We start from the raw sequence: 25,891 nt of genomic DNA on the forward strand, positions 1-25,891 counted from the left end.
TCCAGCGCTCTCTGAAGGTTAAAACCCTTTGGATATAGATTGAGAAAAAGGGTTTGTGAAGATGCACCCAAGAAGAGAGATGAAGTATCATTTCTAAATTTCCAATTTCAAAAGTTGAGTAGGTGTAGGCTTATATCTCGAAGTCGGAGAATTCAGAAAGAGGATTTCAGAATGGGTTCCGAGGGTAGCAGATGGAAGGAATTCAGGCAGAGCACTAGCCTAGCATTCAAGCCCCAATCCTGGAAAAGAAAAACCATATGAATCTAATTTGAGAAACAATTAATCTGAGATTTTTCCTAAGATGTTTATTGATGAAACCAATGCTTTGCTCAGAAATGGAATCCCCCTGTATGACAGAAGTGGCTAAAGTCACTATAGGATTTCTTGTCAACTTGCCTTACTCATTTTTACATAGTGATAGCCCAATGGCAAAACGTTTCGTTCAAGATGACTGAAGAGATCACGAGATCTCAGCCCGACAAGGGACCCTGCAAGCGCTCGCTATAGCGCCAGGCAGAGGAGGTGTTTCATCAGAGGTGTCAAACAGATCAGCATTACCTACTGAAAACGGAAGGCTTGTAGAGTTTGCTCCTCCTATACTGTGTAGCCCAGGCTAGCCTTCACCTTGTGGTCCCCTGAGTGCTGTTGATGCAGAACCACTATGACCTGGTAATTATTCCTGTTCTTTTATTCAGACTCCAGAATTTTGTTGTTGTTTTTGTTTTTCAAGACAGGGTTTCTCTGTCACTTTGGAGCCTATCCTCCCAAATGCTGGGATTAAAGGCGTGAGCCACCACCACCTGGCTCAGACTCCAGTATTTTAATGTAAACCTCACCTGAAAACAATTGACAGGCCCATATGGATGACAGGTCCTGCCTCTTGGTAAGAGAATTAAGTTTACAAACCCATTGTTATGAGGTAAGAATTACTGTTAGATTCCAGCCATATGTCCTAATGAAGTTTTATCATCAAGTAGAATAAAATGTTTTGTTTAGAGAGGAGGGAGCAAGTCGTCTTCTGTCGGCTGTATCTAACAGTTGTTTCTTTTTTTTTTTTTTCGAGACAGGGTTTCTCCGTAGCTTTTGGTTCCCGTCCTGGAACTAGCTCTTGTAGACCAGGCTGGCCTCGAACTCACAGAGATCCGCCTGCCTCTGCCTCCTGAGTGCTGGGATTAAAGGCGTGCGCCACCACCGCCCGGCTCTAACAGTTGTTTCTGACGATGGAATTCACTTGTCTCCACAAAGCCTGTGAGTTTCTTGGAATTTCTCTCAGAAACTAGTTTTACTTTTGTAAGAACTTCTAAATACAGTTTAAACACTGAAAATCAAGCAAAAACATTAGAAGACATTAAATGGCAACATACCCATTTTCAACCTTGAAGGAAGAATCCTGCATAGGAATACACAGAAGAGTTGAAACCAGAGTCAGAGGGGGTGGAAGACCCAAAGGCAATAGGAAAGATACCAGGTAGAGGGACACACAGACAGGGGTTGCTGCAAAGTCTTCGTGGAGACTCTGGTCAAGTGGACGAAACGGGGTGGCCTATACTGTGACCATGTACTGTAGGGTCTAGCCAGCTTCTCCCATGGGATATGACCGTAGGCACTAGTGTTGTTTGCATAGGTCACACATCCTTTAGTGTTTTTCCTCTCTGATTGTCAATTAGACCTTCATTAATCAAAGAATCAAAATTACATAAGCATTTACCTCACCCATAAGGGTCCTAACAGGAAACACTTAATTTCATTAAAATCATTTTATTATAATTCCACTTCTACTAAATGATCACCATTTAGTGAATAAAATCTTAGTTTCAAAAAAGAAACCATCCTCGCCAGGCATTGGTGGCACACACCTTTAATCCCAACACTTGAGAGGCAGAGGCAGGCAGTTCTCTGTGAGTTCTAGGCCAGCCTAGTCTACAGACCAAGTTCCAGAACAGGCATCAAAGCTACACAGAGAAACCTTGTCTCGAAAAAACAGAAAGAATAAAAAAAATAAGGAAAAAAGGAAACCATCCTCTGGTCTCTTAATCTAAGATAACAGTTAACAGCTATGTTCTAGCCTAGCCCGATGCTCAGCTAAGACTCTGAATTGTTAGGGCTGTCGTTGGGAGAGACGGCTCAGCAGTTAAGAGCTGGCTCTTCCAGAGGAGCCAGGTTCAATTCCCAGGACCTCCGTGGTGGTTCACAACTGTTCAGTTTAGGGGATCTAATGCCTTCTTCTGACCTCCAAAGGCACCATGAAGGTACATGCAGACAAAGCACCCACACACATAAAATAAAAACATTAAAACAACAAAACAGAACCGTTCGGGACACTTCTTAGCTGATTTCTTTAAAACTCTCAAAGTGTAAATATAACTGACCATTTTCTTTCCATCACCAGCGTTCTTTCCAGTTAGTGAAACCCTGATTAGCATTTTTCCTCAATTATAATCCGTAGTTTATGGTCAGATTTTTTTAAAAAAATATTTATTTATTTATTATGTATACAATATTCTGTCTGTGTGTATGCCTGCAGGTCAGAAGAGGGCACCAGACCCCATTACAGATGGTTGTGAGCCACCATGTGGTTGCTGGGAATTGAACTCAGGACCTTTGGAAGAGCAGGCAATGCTCTTAACCTCTAAGCCATCTCTCCAGCCCTAGGGTCAGGATTTTGAGTACTGATAAATTCTGCTAGTTTGCTGGCTAAAACAAAACAAAACTTCAGGTATTTTAAGAGAAGAAAAACATCAGAATTTAGATGACACACACACACACCTTGCACCCCAGCCGGGAAAGGAATCCTTTGCCCTGTGCTGCTGACTTCTAGGGTAGCTGCATTCCCAAGGATGGCAGATCAAAGCCCTGGCCTCTGGGATGTGTTTGTCAACACTCCAGAGACTAAGTGACAGAAACCGTGGGTGGTGTTGTCCCTTTGTATACCTAGCTGAAGAACAGCCGGAAAAACTGTTTTGAGAGTTGATCTAGCTTCAGATTGGCTTTCTAGATCACAGATACTGAGTCTATTCCTGGGGGATACGGGCCATCTTAACCCTTTATGAGCCAGTTATTGAAAAGTCTGAGCTTCCTAGAATGCCACAAAATTTAACATAAACTAAATTTCAAACACAATGCTAAGTACATCAACTTATTTAAACTTTTTATTATGACAATTGACATATATTAAGTAAAAGAAATGACAAGTATTATAATAAAACATTTTGAAAAAAAAAAGTTACAGTTAGGCCAATAGCTGTAAAATGGCTTAGGCCTGGCTTAGTACACTGAGAATTTCGATCAGACTGTAAGGAGACATTCAACATTTCATTAACAAAAATATTGGCCCCAGCAACAACATATTTTGGTTCTCACGTTGAATACGCACTGCGGTTCTAGCGCTCCTGAAGCTCTGAGCTCTCAGGGTCTGCCGCACCTCTCAGACACAGGTTTTCCTAGATATGAGAATCGTGGTTCCAGTTTTCAGATTCCCGCCCTTGACTCACACCTGCAGGAGTGTGGGAGTGACTCCAGTTCTGCTCTGGCTAACGGCACGTTCCTGAGTACACCAGGAGTTGGTCTTGTACCAATCTTGGAGCTTCTGCCTCAGCTCTTTTGGGAAAAAAGTATTTTGAGAACCACTCCAATTATTTTTATTTTATGCATAGGGAAAATAAAGTATTTTATAAAAGCACATCGGAAAATCCAAGACACGTTCTGATTAGATGCTTCCTGGAACTTAGTTACTACTTTATAAAATAAAGCAAGATTCAAAAGTAAGACAATTTACAGACTCTTATCTCGAATGTGTACTCTTCACATTGAATTTCATAGTCCCTAAGTTTCCAAATGGGTGAAGAGAGCAAAGAAAATTATTTCCCAAATTAGTTGACAACAGGTGAAGGTTACTTAGAAATCATGACACATTGAGATGGGTTTAATTCCTTATAGGAATCGTTATGGGCCAGGCAGGGCTGGCGTACACCTTTATTTAATCCCAGCACTCAGGAGGCAGAGGCAGGCGGATCTCTGCGAGTTTGAGGTCAGCCTGGTCTACAGAGAGAGTTCCGGGACAGAGTTCAAAGCTACAGAGAAACCCTGTCTTGAAAACAAACAAGTTAATGCTCTACAGGTAGTAAATTAGAATGGCAGAAGGTGTGGTGGCAGCGTGGTGGAATGTGCCATGACGGCTGCCAGCGGAAGTCAAGAGACCAAAATTACCAAATGAGGGGGACTGAAAAACTGAACGTGGTGTCCCTTCCTGCCAAGTCTCAGCAAGTTGGCTAAGTCTACGGAATGGTGAAACAGTTTAAGTTTCTCCTTCTTTCCTAGCCCTGCCCCCACTCCCACCTCCATCTCAACGTAGTCCATTCCTTAAAGTGCACATGGAACCCCATGGGAGTTTTAGGCAAGGAACCCATACACTACGATCAAGAACAAAACACACCAACGCCAACAATACCCTAGACAAGCAGCAAGAAGCCATGCACGGAAAGAATGCCGCTGATTGCCTGGGCAACAGAACGAAAAAGACCACGGCACAGGTGTTAAACAATTTGAGGTTTAATTACATAATGTTCCTGTAGATGTTCTAGCATAAACACAACTGTAAAAATCTACATCCTATTTTAGGGTATTTCCCACCTCCCGTCCCTTAAAAGCTGTACAGTTATAAAAAAATGTGACTCTCAAGCAAAATAAACTTTTTCTTCTTTTTTTGCAACGTACAAAATAAGTTAAATGATTTAGAAGATCTCGAGCCGTTAAGTCCCACAATGACTGTGTTCTGGCCGTCCACAAACACAACATGCAGCCCCCTGGCCTAAGACCAGGACGCAATAAATACACATCAACAAACCCCAAACACTTAAGTCAGACTCCTGAAACTGATGAAAGTCAAGAAAATAGAGTTAAACCAGCACGTTCTTAATGTAAATCATCCAGTGGCAAAAAGAACAAGGCAGGCTATTAAGTCCTCTGCACATTTTCTAGCTTGTACCAGTTTGGCAGAAAAAGAAAACAAACCCACAAATATAGTTCCTTTTTTTTTCCTCATTCAAAATGTCTAGAACTTAGTAAATCCCCATTCCTCTGGTAATTTGATATGTTCTTTCGCATATATTGTGTATAGGACAGACATCTAAAACAGCAAGATAAAAACACTTTGAACTGAAAAGAGCGCAGCGAATGTTCCAGAACAGGTCTCCCCGGCAAAGTGGCACACATGCGAAACAGGGCAGGGAGGTGTGGACATGGCCTGAGGGGCGGAAATGCCAAGGGAACTGTTCTAAGCAACGTGTGAGAGGGTTGGTGTGAGCAGCAGGTGCTGTGCGCACGATCTGGTGCTTCCGGACCAGGTCCGCCTTATCTTGGCTTACGACGGTTCCATGGCGACAGGTTATCCTCAGTGATATGCAGCCAGGTACCTAGCAAACGTTGGCACTCAAAGGTGTTAACTCATTTAAGTTGGATTGAAATATTTTGAAAATTAAGTAGAGACATAACAAAGTTTAAAAACTGAAGCTGGGTGGTGGTGGTGCACGCCTTTAATCCCAGCACTCAGGAGGCAGAAGCAGGTGAATCTCTGTGAGTCAGAGGTCAGCCTGGTCAACAGAGTGAGTTCCAGGACAGCCAGGGTTACACAGAGAAACCCTGTCTCAAAAAACCAAAAAATAAAAATAAAATAAAACAAAAGCCACTGAAAGCAAATGCCTCTTCCTTCAGGATCGGGGACAAACAGTAAGAACATACACCAGCAGTTAGCTTGCCACCTCCACGGTTTACAACGGGAATGGAGGATAAAACAGGAATGGATTTATTCGGAGAGTTCACTAATGGACCATATGAACACAGACAAGGACTATGTAGATTACAGCACACACGTGGTCTTGGCATTCTCTGACTCCCATGAGAACCAGAAATATATTCTGAGAATGCCAAACCAACAAGAAAAACTATTTCTCTAAACTTTCTATAACTGAATCATATTCATAATTTTGTCACAACTATTTACCTTATATATTTTATAAGTAAGTTCATGATGAGTTCAGGATTCTAGTAGTCATCCAGGAAGTTGTGTGTATGCACATTTCCCCGTAAGAAAACTCTTGAACACCTGTTCTAAAGCGAGCACACTATCCTGAACAGAGACCAGCGGCTTGGCTGGCAGCGGGGCGTGGAGTCACAGCATTATCTGAATGTTAAGATTTGTTTTGTCTCCGGAGAGAACAGTTAGCAGTGGCTAGCACCTCTGCCTACAAATGAGGCTGACTACCAGCACATTCTCCATCCTTCCCACTCTCAAATTAAACAAGTGTCCACGTTTTCCTTAGTATCTGTACTCTGCCTAAATGTCTGTGATATAGGATAGGCCCTAGCCACTAGAAAGTGAAAAGAGAATAACATTGTTAGCAATCTTCCCCGCCCCCCCCCCACAACAATGCCATCCATTAGTATCTGAAGTTCTTGGTTCTTTGGCAGATCACTTTTTAAAAAATAAGTTACCAGTAAACATGAATTCATTCTTAATGAAATTCTTCTTTATCCTCTGAATCTGCAACCTTGACAAGCTGGATGATGCCAAGGAAGCCTCACTGTGTTGTGTGTTCTGTTGGAAACATCACTTTGCAGTAACAATAAACACCAACATGCCATCACACCAGTACGGTCTGAGTCCTTTTCCTACGCTGTTTCAAATCTGGCGAGTCTTCAAACTTTATGGCAAAGTAAACCCTCTGAATACTACTGTATCTTCCCATGACGCCTATGCTGTAGACTAAGAGTCTGAGACAAGCTTAATGCTAATATTTCAAAAGGTACCAGGGAGTGACTGGTGTTACTAAAGGGGACATTCTACAGATCAGTTGAGAACCTGCATCTATCAAGGATTGAAGATAGTAACCTGACTTCCTTAAGACCCGACTTACTGCTTGCCTTTCCATCCTCCAATTCTCAATGGCTGTACTGGGATTTTTTGATACACATTTATTTTGACAGCAGCAACAGAAACCTCACTGGGAGCATCTTCCAAGTGAGTATTTCTGAGAGATAACAGACTCTGAGGGACAGAGTCTTAAACACTAAACACGGCAGGAGTTCTACCCAGCACGCATGAGGACCTGGATTCGATCTCCAACATGAATAGAAACAATAAAAAAAAAAATCAAGCAGCAGAACTCTCTGGATACTAAGAATTCGTATGGATTAGCTGCCCGGATTACTACTGATAGCCAGTTGGTTAGTGAGAATGCAAGTTTAGAAGGGAGACACTCAAGTTTAGTGAGGATCAGGTAGCACACAGTGGTTCTGAACCCGCCAATGGGACGTTTGCTAAGTGGGAAACTCAGTCTTTACTGTGAAAATCACCGTGGGTTTTCCGTGACAGAAGTTACTTCACATTCCGCTCCTGCTGCATTAGCTACTCGTCTGCGGCTTCTAATCGTCTGCATAAATGGTGAGAGTTGATAGGTGGATGCAAGAGCTGGTATGTGCAGAGCGGGAGACAGTACAGGGAGAGCTGCTACACCAGGGTGGCTCTCTCTGGTGGCAGGGCTGAGACCTTCTGAGACTGGGGGAAAGGAACCACTTACCATGCTCAAGTAGGAGTTCTTCTGTTCTAGACAGTTAAGGGTTTACTTGTCTGGTTTTCAAACAACAGCTAAAAGCGAGTGTGGCTCCCTCCGGTCCTTCCTGCGAATGTCAGCCCACCCGTCCTCCCAGCACAAAACTGTTGCACGGTAAAAAGAACCACAGATGGTCCTGTAGCAGCAGCTGCATCCTTGGGTTTTCTTTAAGCTGCTTTCACTGTTTCATTGTTACGCAAATACAAGTACATCACTAGAATCAAAGCAAAAATATTATCGGTCAAGTTCTCCGGAACTAAAGTGAAACAGAAATCCAGTAACGGAAAAAATAAAATCAACACTAAACTTTAAAGGCCAAGATTTAAGGGCAGTATCTGTCGAGGAACAGAAAGTAGGAGCACAAAGTTTCCAGAGAGGTCTTTATGATGCAAGTCTAATGGCAGCTCTTAGTGATGAAAAAAGAAGTGGTCTACTGTACACTGGCTATTACATACAATGCTTAATCGGAAAGAAGAACGATGTTCCCTGGGCCAGCAGCAGATACGGTCCGTCTATTGCCGGCAACATTCAACACTGGAACAGAGAACCTGGATCCTGGGCAAAGGCACACACCGATGCAATGCTGAAGGCTTCGGCCGTGCCAGGCGGGAAGAATCACAAATGCTACAGCTATATGGGCTTACGGCTGTGCCCGAAACTAAGATCAGGTTCCCGTTTTAGTGCCAGCCATGACCCGTTAGCTCATCAGAAACCGCCGATTCCTGAAGCAAAGGGCGAATCCTTAGAGTGTGGAGGTTTGAACGGAAGCAAACCAGAGGCTCGCAGTTCTGTTGGCTGTATGACTATCAATGGATTTTAATAGACGTACAGAATGGCCAAATGCCAGAACTACATTCAAGTCCTGCTAATGTATCCAGGCAGACAGAAAATTCCAACACACACACACACACACACACACACACACACACACACACACAACATGCTTAAACTCAAAACTAAAAACCTCCCAAAGGAACTGCTTTGTTTGTAGACTTCAATTTGAAGTAGATACTTAAGGGTAAGAACAGACCAGTGAGAGCTCACCTGAAAATCCCTTCTGGGTCTTCAGATGTGCTAACAGACCACTGTCAGCTTAGCATCTCCACATGGGCTAGGTTTAGATGATCATATTCAAATCACATCTCAGCTAGTTAACACCACATGGCCGGGAGAGCTAACAGTGTACCCGCACGGTAGGAAAGCCCACACTCACTCTGCACCAGCTCCCCACCCGACACAGTGCACACGAGCTACTACAGACTCACTGCTAGCATGATCTGGTTGCCGTGGCATTGTTATACCATTTCCTATACAGATGCTTTCCAGATGGTTTTGTGTGTCTGATTTTCTTTTAAACAAGAAACTCTACTGTAACAGAAACTTAGGGTAAAGTGTTGTTAGAATGTACTTCCATGGTCTCTTCTTTATTAATGCGTGGTGACTCCAAGAGCAAACAAACTGACTTCACGAAGGCTACTACTAAGTGACGTATGTACGATGTTATATCTACAATTCTCAAACTGCAACAGTAGACTGACCTTTAAACAGTTTGTTAATCACCATCTATGCCATGAGTGTTAAATATAATATATATTTAATATGAAAAGCTAGAGCACAGGTGCTTCTCCCGCCCTAAGTTCTGCTTTGGGCCCTCACAGATTCGGAATGCATTCGTATCCACACTTTTCACAAAGTCAGGAGAGCTCAGGAAATATAAAGTCAAAAATATACAAATCTTTGTTGTTATTATAATAAGATTTTTTTCTCATGAATGAAATTACCAAGGACCATGAACTTGGAAAAAGAAAATCAAAAGGAATTTACAGCAATTATTAATCTTCAAAGTTCAAAACTGGTCACTTCACAGAAAGACTTCAAGATTTGTTGAAATTTCTCTTGTAAAAAGTCGTTCTGTAGTAGCGTTTTCTAGGAAAATTAAACAGCTTTTACTAACTGGCCCGCTGGTGTGAGAGCTACCGTGGAATAAATTAGCACAAAAATGGAAAGAAGTCTTATAACTGTTCACTGTTACAGACATAATCAACAAGGTCAGTCACTCGCAAAAGCTCATCTTCGTCCTCCTCTGGGGCCCCCACCTCCTGTCCACCACTTGTCCCATTGGGGGCTAGATTTGCACTGGCCGTGCCGCTGTCCTTGGGGGTCTGGGACTTTTCAGTTGGCTTGCTCATCAAGTTCTCAATGGCTTTGCCTGGGCTCTGTCCGTTGGTGGAAGGCAAGTCCACTAGGCTGTAGTCCAATGGGCTCCCTACTTTGCCCACGTTCTCAAAGTCCTCTTCCTCATCACTCTCTATCCGATAGGGCTTCTTGCTGCTCTCCTGCTCTGAGGGCAGGGCCCTGGGCTGGCTGTCATGGGGAGGCAGCTCTGCATCTCCACGAGCATTGTCACAGCTCTCCTCGTCCGTCTCAATGCGGTGGAGCCGCTTGCGGGATGCTTTGCCTTCCTCTTCATCATCCTCATCTGCGTCTGAGTACTCATCTGTGCTTCGGCCCCGTTTCCGAACAGATCGCTTAGGCGCTTTTGTGACCTCATCATCTTCAGAGTTCTTGGTCATATAGCTCTCTAGAATAAACAAAATTTAAGCTGTTGACACAATTAACCATAAACACGTTTAAGCACGCTTATCTTTCCCACCATGCTCTGCAATAAACGGACTGATAGATATCCAACTCCCACCGCCAACTGCAACAATGCTCAATAAGATCTACTGTGGCCGGGCGGTGGTGGCACAAATGCCTTTAATCCCAGCACTCGAGAGGCAGAGGCAGAGGCAGGTGGTGGATCTCTGGTCTACAGCGTGAGTTCCAGGACAGGATCCAGAGCCACAGAGAAACCCTGTCTCAAAAGGATCTACTGTTTATTGACTTCTCTGGGGGAGCGGAAGAAGAGGATCTGACGGTCCTTGAGTTAGGCGAGGGTAAACTGATAGAACCGAGAAAGTCCTCTCTTCCTAACTGAGGGCTGGGTAAACATGTGAGGAGGGAGGATTAAAGTCGCAGGAAGGCATGGCAGTGCGCAACTGTGATCCCCATCTCGGGAAGTAGAGGGGGATCATAGACACAAGGGCATCCAGGTTACATGAAATCCTTCTCAAAACACCAAAAACCAAAGCAAATTACCAGGCATCACTGAACACCAAACAACTTTGAAGACACTAAACTCCTCTGGTATTGAGGGACTTTAGGATCCAGCCCCAAGCCCACTTCAGGGTTCAGATGGCTGCTACAACCGAAAGGAACTTCTTAGTTAGGGAACTGTGAGTGAACAAACTTTCTCACTCACGTCTGGTTCCAATACTTCTCTCTGTTCTAATTCTCCTCACCTACTTCTAATTCCTCCTAACTTCTCCTCTAGACTCCAAACTTTCCTCCCACAGGGTGCTTAGAGCGGTAATAAAAAATTACAAGAGTTACCTCTCATTGGTCAAAAGCACATTTCTAAGATGAGCGACTAAGGAGTCAAGCTATTTACCATGTAAACACAAGGGTTTCAAGGTTTCAGGACTAGGACTGGACTGGGGGTAAGGGGGGCACGGTGCCTAGTGACAAACTTTGAGACATAAATCAGTTGTTAGCACACTTGGCATGCTTTCCTTAGGGTGCTTTGTGTAGCAACCTCGGTAGACATCTGGGACTCTGACTTTACTCTGAGGTGGAAGTGAGCTAATTGTACAGTTAGCCTGAGTAAAAGGAACAAAACAGGCTTTTAAGTGTCTACAGCCCTCATGGGACAAACAGATCAAGTTATTGTAGCATATATTCTATCTACCAAAACTGATTGCTAAATGAAAAGTCATCTTCCTGACCATCCACAGATATATGTGCCCGTAAGACCGAGATGTAATCATGAGATTACATACACATCACATGACATTACACACGACAGGACAGGTACTGGGAGACCAAGCTGCCTTAGAAAATGCGAGCCACAGTTTCCAGAATCCATGGTCCTGCAGGATCAACCTCCATCAGCGTCACTGCTCTGGTGGGTCGACATCTGAATTATCAATCGCCATATGTTGTATATTTACACGGCCTCTGGCATTCTGGGAGACTGTGAATGTCTTACTGTGGTCTGTGCTTGCTTTGTGAGTCCTCTCACCCAGTCTCGTCCCTACAAACACACCGACGAGCTGAGGAGGCTCTTGTTTTAGGCAACTGCTGAATTACAGATTAGTCAAATGCCTCTTCAACACGTATGCTTAGATATCTAAAACGGCCTCTTCAGTTCAATGCAAACAAAAGAACTCCCAAAGGCCTTACGGCAGTTTTGTTCTTGTTTTTTTTTTTTTTTGTATTTTTGTTTTTTTTTTGAGACAGGGTTTCTCTGTGGCTTTGGAGCCTGTCCTGGAACTAGCTCTGTAGACCAGGCTGGTCTCGAACTCACAGAGATCCGCCTGCCTCTGCCTCCCGAGTGCTGGGATTAAAGGCGTGCGCCACCATCGCCCGGCGGCAGTTTTGTTCTTAAAGCTGCTTAGTTCTTGATTTCTTTGAGTCCACCATCGAAACCTATCCTTGGAAAGCTGGAAGAGTGGCCCAGCAATCAAGACCTCTTGCTGTTCTTGCTGAGCATCCGGGTTTAGTTCCCAGCTCTAACTGACAACCACATGTAATTCCAGTTCCAGGGAATCTGACTCCATTTGGTGTCCACAGGCACTAAGCATGTATTTAGTATATATACACGTGCACAAAAACACAACAGGCACAAACACACAAAATAACGAAAAGTCAATCTTAAAAAACAGAACTATCCCTAATTTGATACCTTTTCCTCTTACAACTGTGGACCTAGCTCCACCCAGCATCATCTCATCCCTGGACCATAATTCCCCAAGCTACTGCCTTGTTCATCTTCTTCAATTTACTGATACTCTACCAACTTAGAACCCACATTGAGGTTGTATGACTCCACTGCTCAAAAAGTTCAAAATACTTCCCATCTCACACATAATATATCCCTAATCCATACAATGATCTATTCACGTAATATAGCAGATACTAGTCATGTGGCTCCTTTAAATTAATTAAAATTAAATAAAGGCCAGGTGGTGATTCATGCCTTGAATCCCAGCACTTGGGAGGCAGAGGCAGGCGGACCTCTTGTCAGTTCAAGGCCTTTTCTGTATAGTGTAGTTCATGGGGTTACATACAACAGACCCCAGCGGAAATGCAGTGAAGTCGGGAAGGACGACAGTTAACAGGGTGTGAACGTGCTTAGCTACTCAGTGCACGAGAGGGATTTTAAAATAGAGCAAAAGCAACAACAAGGAGCAGAGTAAGGCACAAAGCAAGTCAGAAGAACTAAATAGAACGGAACCCATCAAAACTAGCATCCCGGGGCTGGAGAGATGGCTCAGCAGTTAAGAGCACCAGAAGATCTTCCAGGAATTGGACCTGAGTTCAGTTCCCAGCACCCACAGGGTGGCTCACAACCAAACATCTATAGTGGGATTTGACACCCTCTTCTGTCATGTAAGCATACATGAAACTACAGCACTCAAAGACACATAATACATGAATAAATAGGAATGACTTAAAAAATGTAGCATTCTATCAAGAGTGGTTTATTTAAATTATAATTAATAAATGGGGTAAAAGTACTAGGATTTATTCCAATCACACTAGTGATTATATGCATAAAAAAAAAAAATCAGCCAGGCAGGAGACACAAACCCTTAATCCCAGCACTCAGGAGGCAGAGGCAGGTGGATCTCTGGAGTTCCAGGCCAGCCTGGTCTACAGAGTGAGTTCAGGACATCTAGGGCTACACGGGGAAACCCTCCTGCTCACCTTCACTCTCTGAGCTGGAGAGCCTGCGCTTGTGGACGCGCCTGATTTCTTTACCCCGTCGTATACTTTTCTGGGAACCATCACTTTCCGAATCTTCTTTGTAGTTAATCTGTCTTTTCTGGTTCCTTCTTGATCGTCTTCGCCGGGTTTCTACAAAATCATCACTAAAGTCATCGCTAAAATCACTTTCTGTTTAGAGGGGAGAAAAAGAAGGGGAACAAAGAACAACAAAATTTAAATCCATTGGTAGTTTAACAGGTTCAGGCTATAAAATCATAAAGTTAATTGAGCTCAGTTGTAAATATTTTTGTTGAATAAGTTTTATAAATTTTATTTCCTTTTCAATAAAAATTAATTTACCAAATATCACAAATGTACACTTGTGGATTTTCTGAGCCCAGGCTGGCCTCGAACTTCTGCTCCTCTTGGCACCACTTTCTGGGAACAGGGATTACAGGTGCACACCACCATAGCTCCGTCCCCAGCAGTGAGAAAGAGGAAAGCTGTAACTCCTATTCTGGAACACTCCACATCGCACTCCGCTGACAACAACCAGTGAGTCAGCGTGCAGAGAGGAAGCTGGCGTGCCCAGCCACAGCAGGACGTCTCCAGGACACCCACCTCCTACAAGGCTCAGAGACCATCACAGCAGAGGGATGGGAAGACTGTAGGAGACAGAGGTGGGGACGAGAGCCACACTGGTCTCTGGACAGGAAAAGGACAGTGCACTTAAACTCAGAGCTAGGGATCTCTGTACACTATCAAGGCTAAACATTCGAGCATGCAGGAGGAAAGGGCTCACGAGCTGAAGGACTCAAGAGGGACTGATGGCTTCTGGGGGAAACAGAATCACATCTGTGGTAAGGTGTGGCCCCAGATAGTCATGTTCCAATGGATGGTCTGAAACTCACAAGTTCACGAGCAACACAGATTGGATTTGGTAGACTTAAAAAATAAATAAAAGAAAAAGGCATACCATATGGTTGGAAGAGGGGAGAGGGTGGGTCTGGGGGGAGCTGGGGAGAAGTGAAAGAGTTAATATAATCAAAGTACATTTTATGTTTGTATTATGAAATTCTCAAAGGGAAAAAACATATTCAAAAATGTAATGGTTTGGCCGGGCGATGGTGGCGCACGCCTTTAATTCCAGCACTCGGGAGGCAGAGGCAGGCAGATCTCTGTGAGTTCGAGACCAGTCTGGTCTACAAGAGCTAGTTCCAGGACAGGCTCCAAAGCCACAGAGAAACCCTGTCTCGAAAAACCAAAAAAAAAAAAAAAAAAAAAAGTAATGGTTTAATCACAGCAAACATGTTCTTTTAATATTTCTCTATTATCATTCCTCAGTTTGTAATTACCAAATTAGTTTTTGGATTGCATTGTTAGAATGTTTTGATTTTTAAAAATGCTGACTGAATTCTAAATTGAGTTTTATAACAAAAATACTTAAATGACTTTTGGAGTGAATTAGAATAGAACTTCCAGTAAAACCAGCTCAAAGACACTTCCTCCCATTTGCATTGAGAGGCAGCACTCCCGGCTGGCAGGGAAAATGTCTCTGATGCGCAGCATCAACCTGATCAAGAAAGGCTTTCCTCACATAAAACTAAGCACATCTGTTATCAATAGCATGCAAAATTAGGTTTCCAAAATAACTTTTATTAAACTTTCCCCCATTTATTTATTCTCTCTCTGTGTCTCTGTCTCTCCCTGTTCGTGCGTACATGCGGAAGTCAGAGGACAGCATAAGGGAATTGGCTCTTTCCTTCTGCCATAAGGGTCCTGGAGATCAAACACAAAGCTGTCAGGCTCAGGAATATGCACCTGACACTCACTTAACAATGTTTTTGGTCAGAAGTTTTTTTTTTTAATTGTTTAACAACAGGGTCTCACTATGTACCCCTGGCTGGCCTGAAACTCGTTATACAGACCAGGCTGGCCCTGAATGTACAATGATCTGCCTGCCTTGACCTCCTGAGAACTGGGATTATAGGCATGGCCCACCAAGTCCAAACCAAAAGAATCTTTGAAAATACATTTTTTAGTTTTGTTTTGTTTTTCAAGACAGGGTTTAGCTATATAGTGCTGGCTGTCCCGGAACTCACTCTGTAGACCAGGCTAGCCTCAAACTCAGTGATCTGCCTGCCTCTGCATCCTGAGTTCTGGGATTAAAGATGTACACCACAACCACCTGGTTTAAAAATACATTTACTTGGGACTGGAGAGATAGATGACTCCAGAAAACCCAGATTCAATTCATAGCACCCACACAGCAGCTCACAACTGTCTGTAACTCCAGTCCCAGGAGATTGGACACCCTTTCACAGACACAACAACAAAGCAAAGAAAAATCACTAAAAAGAAAAATAGTTTTAAGATTTATTCAGTCAATGTTTGACTCACTTTATCTGTTTCATATACATAAGTACTAGAAGTTGAGTAAAGGCATCTCAGGAATAAAAGTTTTGCAAGCAGAATGCTTAAGAAGCCCTGGTGTGCTGGGTGGTGGTGGCGCACGCCTTTAATCCCAGAACTTGGGAGGCAGAGACAGGCGGATCTCTGTGAGTTTGAGGCCAGCCTGGTCTCCAGAGTGCCAGGACAGGCCCCAAACTATTCTCAAAAATACTTAGTACCAAAAGGATTTATCATTAACATTCTAAAACTGATATGAAGGTAACACATTAACTGACATGAATTTTCTCAGATGTGCTCTGGGTGAAAAAAAAAAAGTGACAAGCAAGTCATCAGAAAAGGACTCCAGTGTCTCATCAGGAGGCCCCAGTCACAGCTAAGGACAATTCCAACGCCACGTAACTGCGGAAGTCACAGAGCAATGGAGCTGCTCGCTACAACAAAAGGCATTTTACCGGAGTCTCTACTGTTCTCCTCGGACTCCTCCTCCTCCTCCTCTTCGTCATCGTCAGAGTACTTTTTCTTTGGGGTCTTTCTCCGCAAGCGCCTGCTTTGCCGCATTGGCCGAGACGGATGCCGCCTCAGTCTGCGGCCACAGAAGTCCATGTCACTGTCCTCATTAGATGGCGGATCTTCTTCGCTTTCATCTGGATTTTCATCAGACACAACGAACTCATCCTGAGACCTGTGCAGGAAAACCCGGACATGTCACAATGGTGCACTCAGGGCTTGTTTGTAAAGGCACAGTTAGAAGTGAAAACCAGTTACCATAGTTCCAAACACAAGCTGTAATGAATCATGCAATAGTAAGCAATTTTAAAGGCACACTTGGAAAATTATGTCAACTCCCATCTATAAAACAAATATCCTATCACTTACCGTTCTCTTTCTAGAAGCTGTGAAGACCAACTGAAACTAAATTTCACACATAAACTTCTTTCACTGGCCTCTTTGGGGGCATCTTAAATCCAACACTACTTCCCAAGCCCCTCTTCACACATTTTCAATATAAAAATGCTGACTGCTTATGGGGAGGGACGGGTTACTTGTGCTGCATGCGGATGCCAGCCGACAACTTGTCCAGGTGCTGTCCTCCCAGTCTTAGATGGCTTCTAAGAACTAAAGTCAGTCTGGCAGGACTGGATGCTCAGCTATCAGGTATTGAGAACCTTCGCCCATCAATAACCCAGACCAGATGCTTGGTATGCATCCTGAAACTCCTTTCACCTCACACCTCAAATCTTTGGGTGTTTTTTTCTGGGTTTTTTTGTTGTTGTTGTTGTTGTTGTTTTAACATTTTTAGGACAGAGTTCAAATCTGTATGCATGACAAAAGAAGAGAAATAGAAAGACCTCACTCCATAATCTCTCTTTTATGTTCTGGTTGTGGCTTCACCATAGCATTGTCTATTCTATCCCTATATTCTTTCTGCTCAGGAAGTTTCCTAACTTCTCCTCCACCTTGGGCAGGAGCTTCTCTGTTCAGGTTGCTTACTTCTCTCACCCTAAACTCTCTAAATGCATGGGCCTGCTCAGAATATTCATCTTAACATGTCTTCTTAAGTGAGGGTTCCCCAACCACCGCAAATGTACCCTAACTTTCCTCTATGTTATAGGCAGTGCAGGGCACCTTTTCTGGGGTTTATACACTTCCTACTACATCTACGACAAAGTGAAAAGGAGAACCACTACAGTACAGTTCAGATGCGCTCTGCAGAGAAGGCATTCTAACCCTAACACTGGATTACCTGCCCCTTATAACCTCTACAGAGCAGAGAAGACAGTAACTACTTATAATTTCCCACACTTGATTAAAAACCACTGATGGACTGGGTAAGAGAAGGTAGTATAAAGAAAGACGTCAATAAATAAAACTTCAATAATAGTTAATCAAAGTTAGATACAATTTTAAATATTCAACAATCATAAACATAGCTTTAATTTTATTCTAAAATGAATCAAAATGAGGACTCTCAAATCTGCCTTAAATATCTTGAAAATCCAGACTGCCCATGTACACAAAGACTGAAAGCCACAACCTAGCACAGCCAAGGCTCTCAGGACCCAGATCCAGCCACATACCCGTCACTGATCTTGAACTCGTCCTCACTCTCTTCCTCATCGAGGTTGCTATCACTATCAAGATCATTAAGTCGCCGGCGTTTCTTCCTGCGGGCAGCAGCTGCTCTCTGCGGCCGTTTGTTCTCCTTTCGTTCTTCATCCAAAATGGTAGAGATGTCTTTCCCACGGTGACCTGTGATGGTGGAGATATCTTTTCCTCGGCCAACCCCTGAGAGAAGAGGTAACTGCATGTTTATCTGCTTTATTTTCCTTACAACTGTGCAGGCTGCTTACAACGTCAGCTGACAATGTCTACAGAAAGAATTAACACGCCCATCTTACTAAACACACATTCACAGTGCAGAAGGTCCCGATCTAGATTCTGATTTGATAGATCACTTCGTGATGCCTCCCTCCCCCCTTTATTTCATTGCCTTTTGGTGGAGGGCTGTTAAAAACAAAACAAAACAAAACAAAAAAAACCTCTCTGTGCAGCCCAGGTTGGTCTTGAAATTGTGATCCTTGTGCCTCGTCCCCCTGATCTGCAGATTTGTATCAGCTTACTTAGCCCAATACTCTTTATTGTATTGTCTGAGTGTTTTGCTCACATGTATGTGTGTGTAGTACATGCATGACTGGTACCTAAGGTCGGAAGAGAAATCTGAATTCCCTAGATTTAGAGTTAACATGGTTTTGAGTTACAAGTGGGTACTGGGCACCTGACCTAGGCCCTCTGTAAGAACAAGGGTTTTTATCTTGGGGCCATCCGTTTAGACCCTCATACAGTTTGTCAGTTCTTTCTTGATTTTATTTTATATTTGTGTGTGTGTGTTCACACATTCCAAGGCAGTGCTGGGATTAAAAGCATGAGCCACTAGTGCCTGGCACGACCATCTCTTAAGAACTCAGCTCGGAGATTTCTGGTGCAGTCACAAAGCTGTCCAGCTGCCGTCACTCTCCTTACTTGGAAAAGAAGCCGCAAACGTGTTAGCATTTGCTCAAGAATCTTCCTGAGTCAGGACAGAAAAAAATTGATAAAGATGTAAATAAAAGATCCAATTTTGGCCAGACTTGGTGGCGTAAGCCTTAATCTTAGCACTCGGGAGGCAAAGGCAGGCGGATCTCTGAGTTCGAGGCCAACCTGGGCTAGAGAGAGAGTTCCAGGACAGACCCTAAAGCTACAGAGATAGCCTGTCTCAAAAAAAAAAAAAACAAAACAGTATCAACAAAAAGACACAAAACAAAAAAAGACGCAATTCTGAAAAGCTATAATATCAGTTTTTTTATAAAAAAATCTGCTTATTAGCCGGGCGGTGGTAGCGCATGCCTTTAATCCCAGCACTCGGGAGGCAGGGGCAGGCGGATTTCTGGGAGTTCGAGGCCAGCCTGGTCTACAAGAGCTAGTTCTGGGACCGGCACCAAAGCTACAGAGAAACCCTGTGTCGAACTCCGCCCCCCCAAAAAAAACCTGTTTATTGATCCATTCTGAAATTTTCAAAATAACAAGAGAAACCAGAAAGTTCTACATCAGAGCATTAGTACCTGGCTAAATAACACTTTAACAACCTTATGAATTTTCTATAGTGCTATTCTAAAGACAATTAAGGCCGGTCATGGCGCAGGTCTTTAATCCCAGCACTCAGGAGACAAAGGCAGGAGGATCTCTGTAAACTAAAGACTGGTGTGGTCTACAGAGAGAGCTCCAGAACAACCAGGACTACAGAAAGCTACCCTTTATCAAACAAAATAGAAACAAACATAACAAAAAAACAAAACAAAGAAAGAGTAGAGAAGGCAAATAAATGAGTAACTTTTGAGGCTTTGCTGTTGCAAAGACAATAGGAAAGCTTCCGGAGTATTCTTATTAGAACCAGACATAAACTGACTGATAAAGGAATTTAAAATTTTGTATTAGATCATACAAAAATTAGTAATCAGTTCTGATGTAATGCACCATCACCATGTCAGCAAATTACTTGAGTACATTCAGTGCTAGCACTGGGGAGGGGTAATCTGCTGGGAAAAACACGTGAAGAGGAATACATGGGAAACATACCCCCTCCATCAGCCTCCTTGATATCATCTTCTATAGCTTCATCAATCGCTTCATCGAACTCATCAAACCTAAAATGAACACAGTAATCAGATTGTAGACTGTATCTGTGTTGATTTCCAAAGACTACCTACACAAAGTGGCCCCAAGAGTCTGTTGGTGTCCCCACCCAACTCATATGTGACGGTCAATGGCATGGGTCACTCATGAATATGATTAAACAGGAAGAAAAAAAGAGAAACCAGGAGTGCCTTGGCTTCTTCTGCCATGAGAAGTTAAAGCAAGAGAACGGCCCTATAGGTAAAGAAGCAGACACCAGATCTGTCCTAGGGAACAGCTACCACGAGAGCACAGAGAAGGTGCCCAGGAAAAGTCAGAACCAGGTCCCCACAAATTCCCAGTCTGTCAGGACTGTGATCTCGGGATCTGTGGATCTGTCAAGCCTCTGGAACTGTGGATCATTCACGCTGAGAGCTATGCAGCTGGTGGCATTTCCACACAGGAGGACACATCAGCATGTGCGGAAGGCACTCTGCACTCACACTCGCTAGACAGCCAACACCACCAGATAGTAAACTTTAGCTTTCTGGATTATAAAGTCCTGAACGTGCCATCTGTAAAACAAATGTCAAATAAATAACGATGGCCATGTGACAAAACTTCAGACACGGAAATGTCCCTTATGCATGGTTCAATCACAAAAACATAAAAGCCATTCCTGGGATACAGAACCTGATGTGATGTCCTTCTGGACACGTGTTGCTTTTACTGGTTAATACTAAAGAAGCTGCTTGGGCCTATGACAGGGCAGAAGAAAGCAAGGTGGGAATTCCAAGCAGAAATAGAGGAAAAAGAAGGTGGAGCCAAGGAGACAGTCGCCCTGGAACCTTCCAGTAAACCATGAGCCTTGTGGTAAAGTACAAAATAATAGGAATTGGTTAATTTAAGATGTAAGAGTTAGTTTTTTTTTTTTTTTTTTTTTTTTTTGGTTTTTCGAGACAGGGTTTCTCTGTGGCTTTGGAGCCTGTCCTGGAACTAGCTCTTGTAGACCAGGCTGGCCTCGAACTCACAGAGATCCGCCTGCCTCTGCCTCCCGAGTGCTGGGATTAAAGGCGTGCGCCACCACCGCCCGGCGATGTAAGAGTTAGTTAATAAAAAGCCTGCGTTGTTCTGGGCAGCTGGGAAACAAACACCTGCAGGTGGGCGAGCTGAGCCTAAAGACTGACCTCTAATCATTTAAGTCGTGGTAAAGTAATCTGGATAAAATTACTGTTCCATAAAGGCCAGGGATCATTACTATTGTAAATAACTTTGTTGTAGGAATTCACATACGGTGGGGCAAAATTTACAACTAGAAAAATGTACTTTTGCTTAAAGGACTATTTCCTCTGGTTTAAAGAAAAAAGGAACAAGAGATGATCCCTAAGATCGCTATATAAGAAAGCAGCAGCTTAGTTTAGGGCTTATGTGACCATAGGATGAACTGGCTTAGCCAGGCTAACAATATGGAAATGTGCTTGCGTGGGTGTGTGTTGTGTGACACACATCACAGTTACAAACCAGAACGCTGGGAGAACCACCCACTCGTCTAACGGGAAAAAGCCTTGAGGATCAAGGACTCTAACAACTTTCTTTTATTTAATACCTGTAGCTTATACATTTCCTTGTTCTTGTTGATCTCCTTTCTAGTAAGTTTGCTTTGGATTTTTTTGTATCTTTTTTCTTTTCTTCTTGATCTTCAGAAAAATCTGGCTCCTTTAAAAATAAACATAAAGGTGTGACAGGAACAGTCCTTGGAATGAGCAGCTTTAATATTCTATCTAAGCAACACACATGGTCTAAAAACTGTGAGATTATCTACTACAATGAATATAGACAGGAAAACTAATACAAATTAAAACTACTGGTAGTCAAATAGGTGAGGTATTTATGTGTTGAAATTCTTATATTTCTCTGAGTTTACAACAGTTTGCTATTAAAATAACCAAAATGAAAATTTTCTACCAATTTAATGTTTTTTGGTTTTTTTCCACTCCAAAAAAGAATTCCTAGAACTTGCTCTGTAGAGCAGGCTGTCCTCAAACTCAGAGAGATCCTCCTGCCTCTGCCTCCCAAGTGCTGGGATTAAAAACTTGCACCACCAGTGCCCGGCCCAATTCGATCTTTTAACCAATAATTAAATTTGAAACACAGAAAACTTAAGAGTAGATATAGATGCTGAACTCATAGGATGATTTCATTTAGACTGAAGAACAACTTGGCAAGCTACTTAAAGCTGTGATTTAATCATGAACAGAACTTCATCTGGAAACCGCTGGATGTTGTGGCTCACACATCTGATCCTAGCCTTCAAAACCAGCGTCTAAGAGGAAGAGGCAGTGGATCTGAGTCCCAGGCTAGCCAGGCTATAGACTCCATCTAAAATCAACAACAGTAACAGAACCACAACAAAGTCAAGTTGGAAACTATACTTCATGTACATTCACTCATGAGGTATGCTGAATTATAGACTAACGAATGGAAATATGGTAATTCTTCAAAGAAATGAAATTATAATAAAAATTAAAGTTTCAATGGTACCAAATTAAAAGTAAAATATTCCCAAGCTATTCTTTAGCTATTTTATGCACATACATTATAAAGCTAACCACAAATTGCTCCATTAACAAAAGAAACAATAGAACATTACCCCAAAGCAATGAGCTATAATTTGGTTTGAATATGATAATCATATTGAGTTATCTATTTATAAATAATAATTTGAGAAGTTACTTCTCCATGTGCTTTAATAGAACAGGCATGTTAAATATTAAAATGGCATATAACTGGGTTAAACTTTAGAAACTATAGTGCGTCTCCTCTAAAAACACTAAAAGTCCTGGACTGAACATGGCTCAGTGGGGAAGCCCTAGATGCTCTTCAGAGGACCCAGGCTAGAATCCTGGCACCCACAAGTGGCTCACAGCCACTCCTAACTCCAGTTTCCAGAGGATCTCGCCCCTCTTCTGACCTCTGTGGGCACTAGGCATACATGAGGTCACAAACTACACAAGTAGGCAAAACAGTCACACACAAAATTCTGAAACTTACTTGTGGAGGAATGATGTTTTCAATACTGATACCAACATACACCAAGCGTTCTTTCCTTAAAACCAAAAACAACAAAGACGCAAAATAAGATTTGCTATAAATAAAACCAGTATGAAAATATCACTGTAAATAGTACTGATGAAAAGCACAAACTTTCTTACCTATATGAAGGCTGTACTTTTGAACTACAATAGACAAACTTCAAACTATGAGTTGACATGGTGGTTAGATTTGGAAAGCTAACTCTGACTAAATCAAACAAACTAGATCTTTGCAAATTAGATGTCCTGGGAAATGTTCTGAGTGTAGTATACAATTATAAGTCTATGGTAATGGCTGGGCAGTAGTGGCGCACAGCTTTAATCCAAGCACTTGGGAGGCAGAGGCAGGTGGATCTCTGTGAGTTTGATGTCAGCCTGGTCTACAGAGTGAGTTCCCTGGACAGCCAGGGCACACAAGAAACCCTGTCTCATGAGGGGGGAAAAAGTCTATGGTAATAAACATTACTATAAAATAATGAGGATGGTTAAAGTAAGCTAGAATTAATGGCCCAAGCAATGATTTAATTAAAACACTATCTGTGTGGTTATTTCTGGGCTGGACAGCCTTATTACAACATTCTGTCTCTCATCCCATTGGGTCTCTGTGTTGTCTGGTAGAAAGTGAGATTCATTCTAAATCTGAAAGAAGCGACCTCAACTGTTTTAGACTGCCCTCTAGGGACAGAATCAAACAGTATATTTTACTATCAGTAATTAAATGATCCCCCGACAAAGATAATATGAGTAAATAATTCTGAGCAGGATCTTATAATTTTCCAGTGTTCAATGATAGTTTAGTTCATTTCCTTCACAAGATGTAGGACAATGCTTTTCCACAGCAGACTCTGATACTCTACAAGGGGGTTGGCAAATCTGTGTATAAAAGGACACATAGTATTTCACGTGTGGGAAGTTACTGGATCTTACTGAGCTACTCAGTTCACTGCTGTAGAGCCAAAGCAGTCTTGATAAGCAGACAAAAAGATGAGCAAAACTGTGTTCTAGATAAGCCTATTTATGGGCTGGGCAGCCGGGAAATACCATGTTTTTCCGTACATCACGAAATGATTCTACAGCAATGTTTTTACGAGCATGAAAACCATTCTGAGAAGGCAATGCAAAGCAGCAGCAGACCAGACTTGACTTGCTACAGGCTGCCAGTCTTTGATTTAGATGGCTATGTTCATCTCAACTGCAACAATTTTACTGCCAAATTCCCAAGGAAAACATTAACACATATATCAGTTTACCTTCGCTCAGCACGCTCTTTCTTCTTTAAAGCAACGTCCAAATCTTGCAACTGTTCTTCTAATTTTTCACACAGTAGTTTCTAAAGGAAAAATAAATATATATATATATAATACACACACACATATTATTTTGAACAACACAACCACACATCACATAAAATATTATTAATCTTAAGGCTTATTATTATTTATTTATTTTATCTTTATTTTATGAGCATTGGTGTGAAGGTGTCAGATTCCAAGAAATTGAAAATACATACAGTTGTGAGCTGCCACGTGGGTGCTGGGAATTGAACCAGGTACCTCTGGAAGAACAGCCAACACTTTTAACCGTTGAGGCGTCTTTCCAGCCCTTACTATTTTTATAAGTTTAATAATAATAAGCCTTATGCGCTGAAAATGGCTACACTGAAAATGCTTTGTTTACAATGTGGTCAGGACCCACTTCACAGATACTGAGCACAGCGCTTCAATATGAAAGCATGCCAAACAAACACGGCTCCACAAAGAACAAAGCAAAGGGACACATGCTGTGCTGGTCTGCTGTGCTGATCTGCCTTCACTATCAGAAGAGCATTTCATCCATTCCTGCTCAGTACAAGATTATACTGACAAAGGCTATCAAAATAATTCTGAAAGAACTATATATGACAAAGCATAATGCCAATATAAAAATACACAAACAATGCTACATGGTAACTGGATCAAAACAGAGCATTAAGAAAAAAATCACAGATTGAGCCATGCTGAGCAAGACAAGGTAACTTTACAGAAACGGCATAAAGACATTATGGTGAAAGCAAAATAAAGTTGGCCTTGTAAAACAAAGCCCACAACTGGTGCAGCAAACAAGTCTACTGTTTCTGGCTTTACAAGAAACTTTGTGAACACACAACAGACTAATGAATCTTCCAGTGCTGGCCACAAAAAGAGATACAGTAATGAAAAGTGAGAGTTTAAAAATGGACAAACTACAGAAACATTCATTTCACTTTCATTCATCACACACACACACACACACACAAAGTTGGAGTTATTTATATTTATTATAAATTTGAGTAGAAAACAGATGGTTCTACAAAAGCCAGAAGTCTTATAGAAAGACAGAAGGCAAGCCTAAGATAAGAATATAAGGTAGAGACCCAAACAAAAGGCAGACACTAACAACTGCTTTGAACAGGAAGGCATTTATGATTGCTAAAAAGTATTAGTAATGTATTGAATATCAAACTGAGGCTGGACACAGAATTAGGCGGGGTCGTACATGCTGGCAAGGAGGGCAGAACCATTCTCCATCAGGGATGACCATCAGAGGAGGACGGAGGCAGGCGGTGTGGTAGCCACTGTCACAGGAATCGCACAGAAGAATCTGAAATAAACCACAGCAATATCAACCAATCTGCATTTTGTTAAAATAATGGTCTTTTCCTTCCTCCTTCCTTCCTTTTCTTTCAACAATCCTCACTATATTAATGGCGCAGGTTGGGCCAGTACACATAGCACAGGTCGGCCTCAAGCTCTCAGTGATAGATATCCTGCCTCAGCCTCCACAGTGCTGAGTTTGTACAGCCAT

At 42.4% G+C, this 25,891-nt stretch overlaps 1 protein-coding gene across 1 annotated transcript in view; it reads right to left on the reverse strand.

The window, feature by feature from the left end:
- Positions 1-9,184: 9,184 nt before the first annotated feature.
- Positions 9,185-25,891, reverse strand: part of LOC121438835 (remodeling and spacing factor 1-like) — a 102,274-nt gene continuing 85,567 nt past the window's right edge. Inside the window, exons 8-16 of the mRNA XM_041639343.1 lie at positions 25,583-25,687; positions 24,319-24,398; positions 23,028-23,082; positions 21,583-21,692; positions 19,941-20,008; positions 17,906-18,113; positions 16,280-16,509; positions 13,416-13,604; positions 9,185-10,188 (exon numbers count right to left, since the gene is read on the reverse strand). Of these exons, the coding sequence (XP_041495277.1) occupies positions 9,620-10,188; positions 13,416-13,604; positions 16,280-16,509; positions 17,906-18,113; positions 19,941-20,008; positions 21,583-21,692; positions 23,028-23,082; positions 24,319-24,398; positions 25,583-25,687 (1,614 nt within the window). The 3' untranslated portion in view covers positions 9,185-9,619. The remainder of the gene's footprint in view (positions 10,189-13,415; positions 13,605-16,279; positions 16,510-17,905; positions 18,114-19,940; positions 20,009-21,582; positions 21,693-23,027; positions 23,083-24,318; positions 24,399-25,582; positions 25,688-25,891) is intronic.

This window comes from Microtus oregoni, unplaced genomic scaffold (assembly GCF_018167655.1).
Source record: "Microtus oregoni isolate MIOR12 unplaced genomic scaffold, Mior012 000000F_ref0000247, whole genome shotgun sequence".
Taxonomy (NCBI): domain Eukaryota; kingdom Metazoa; phylum Chordata; class Mammalia; order Rodentia; family Cricetidae; genus Microtus; species Microtus oregoni.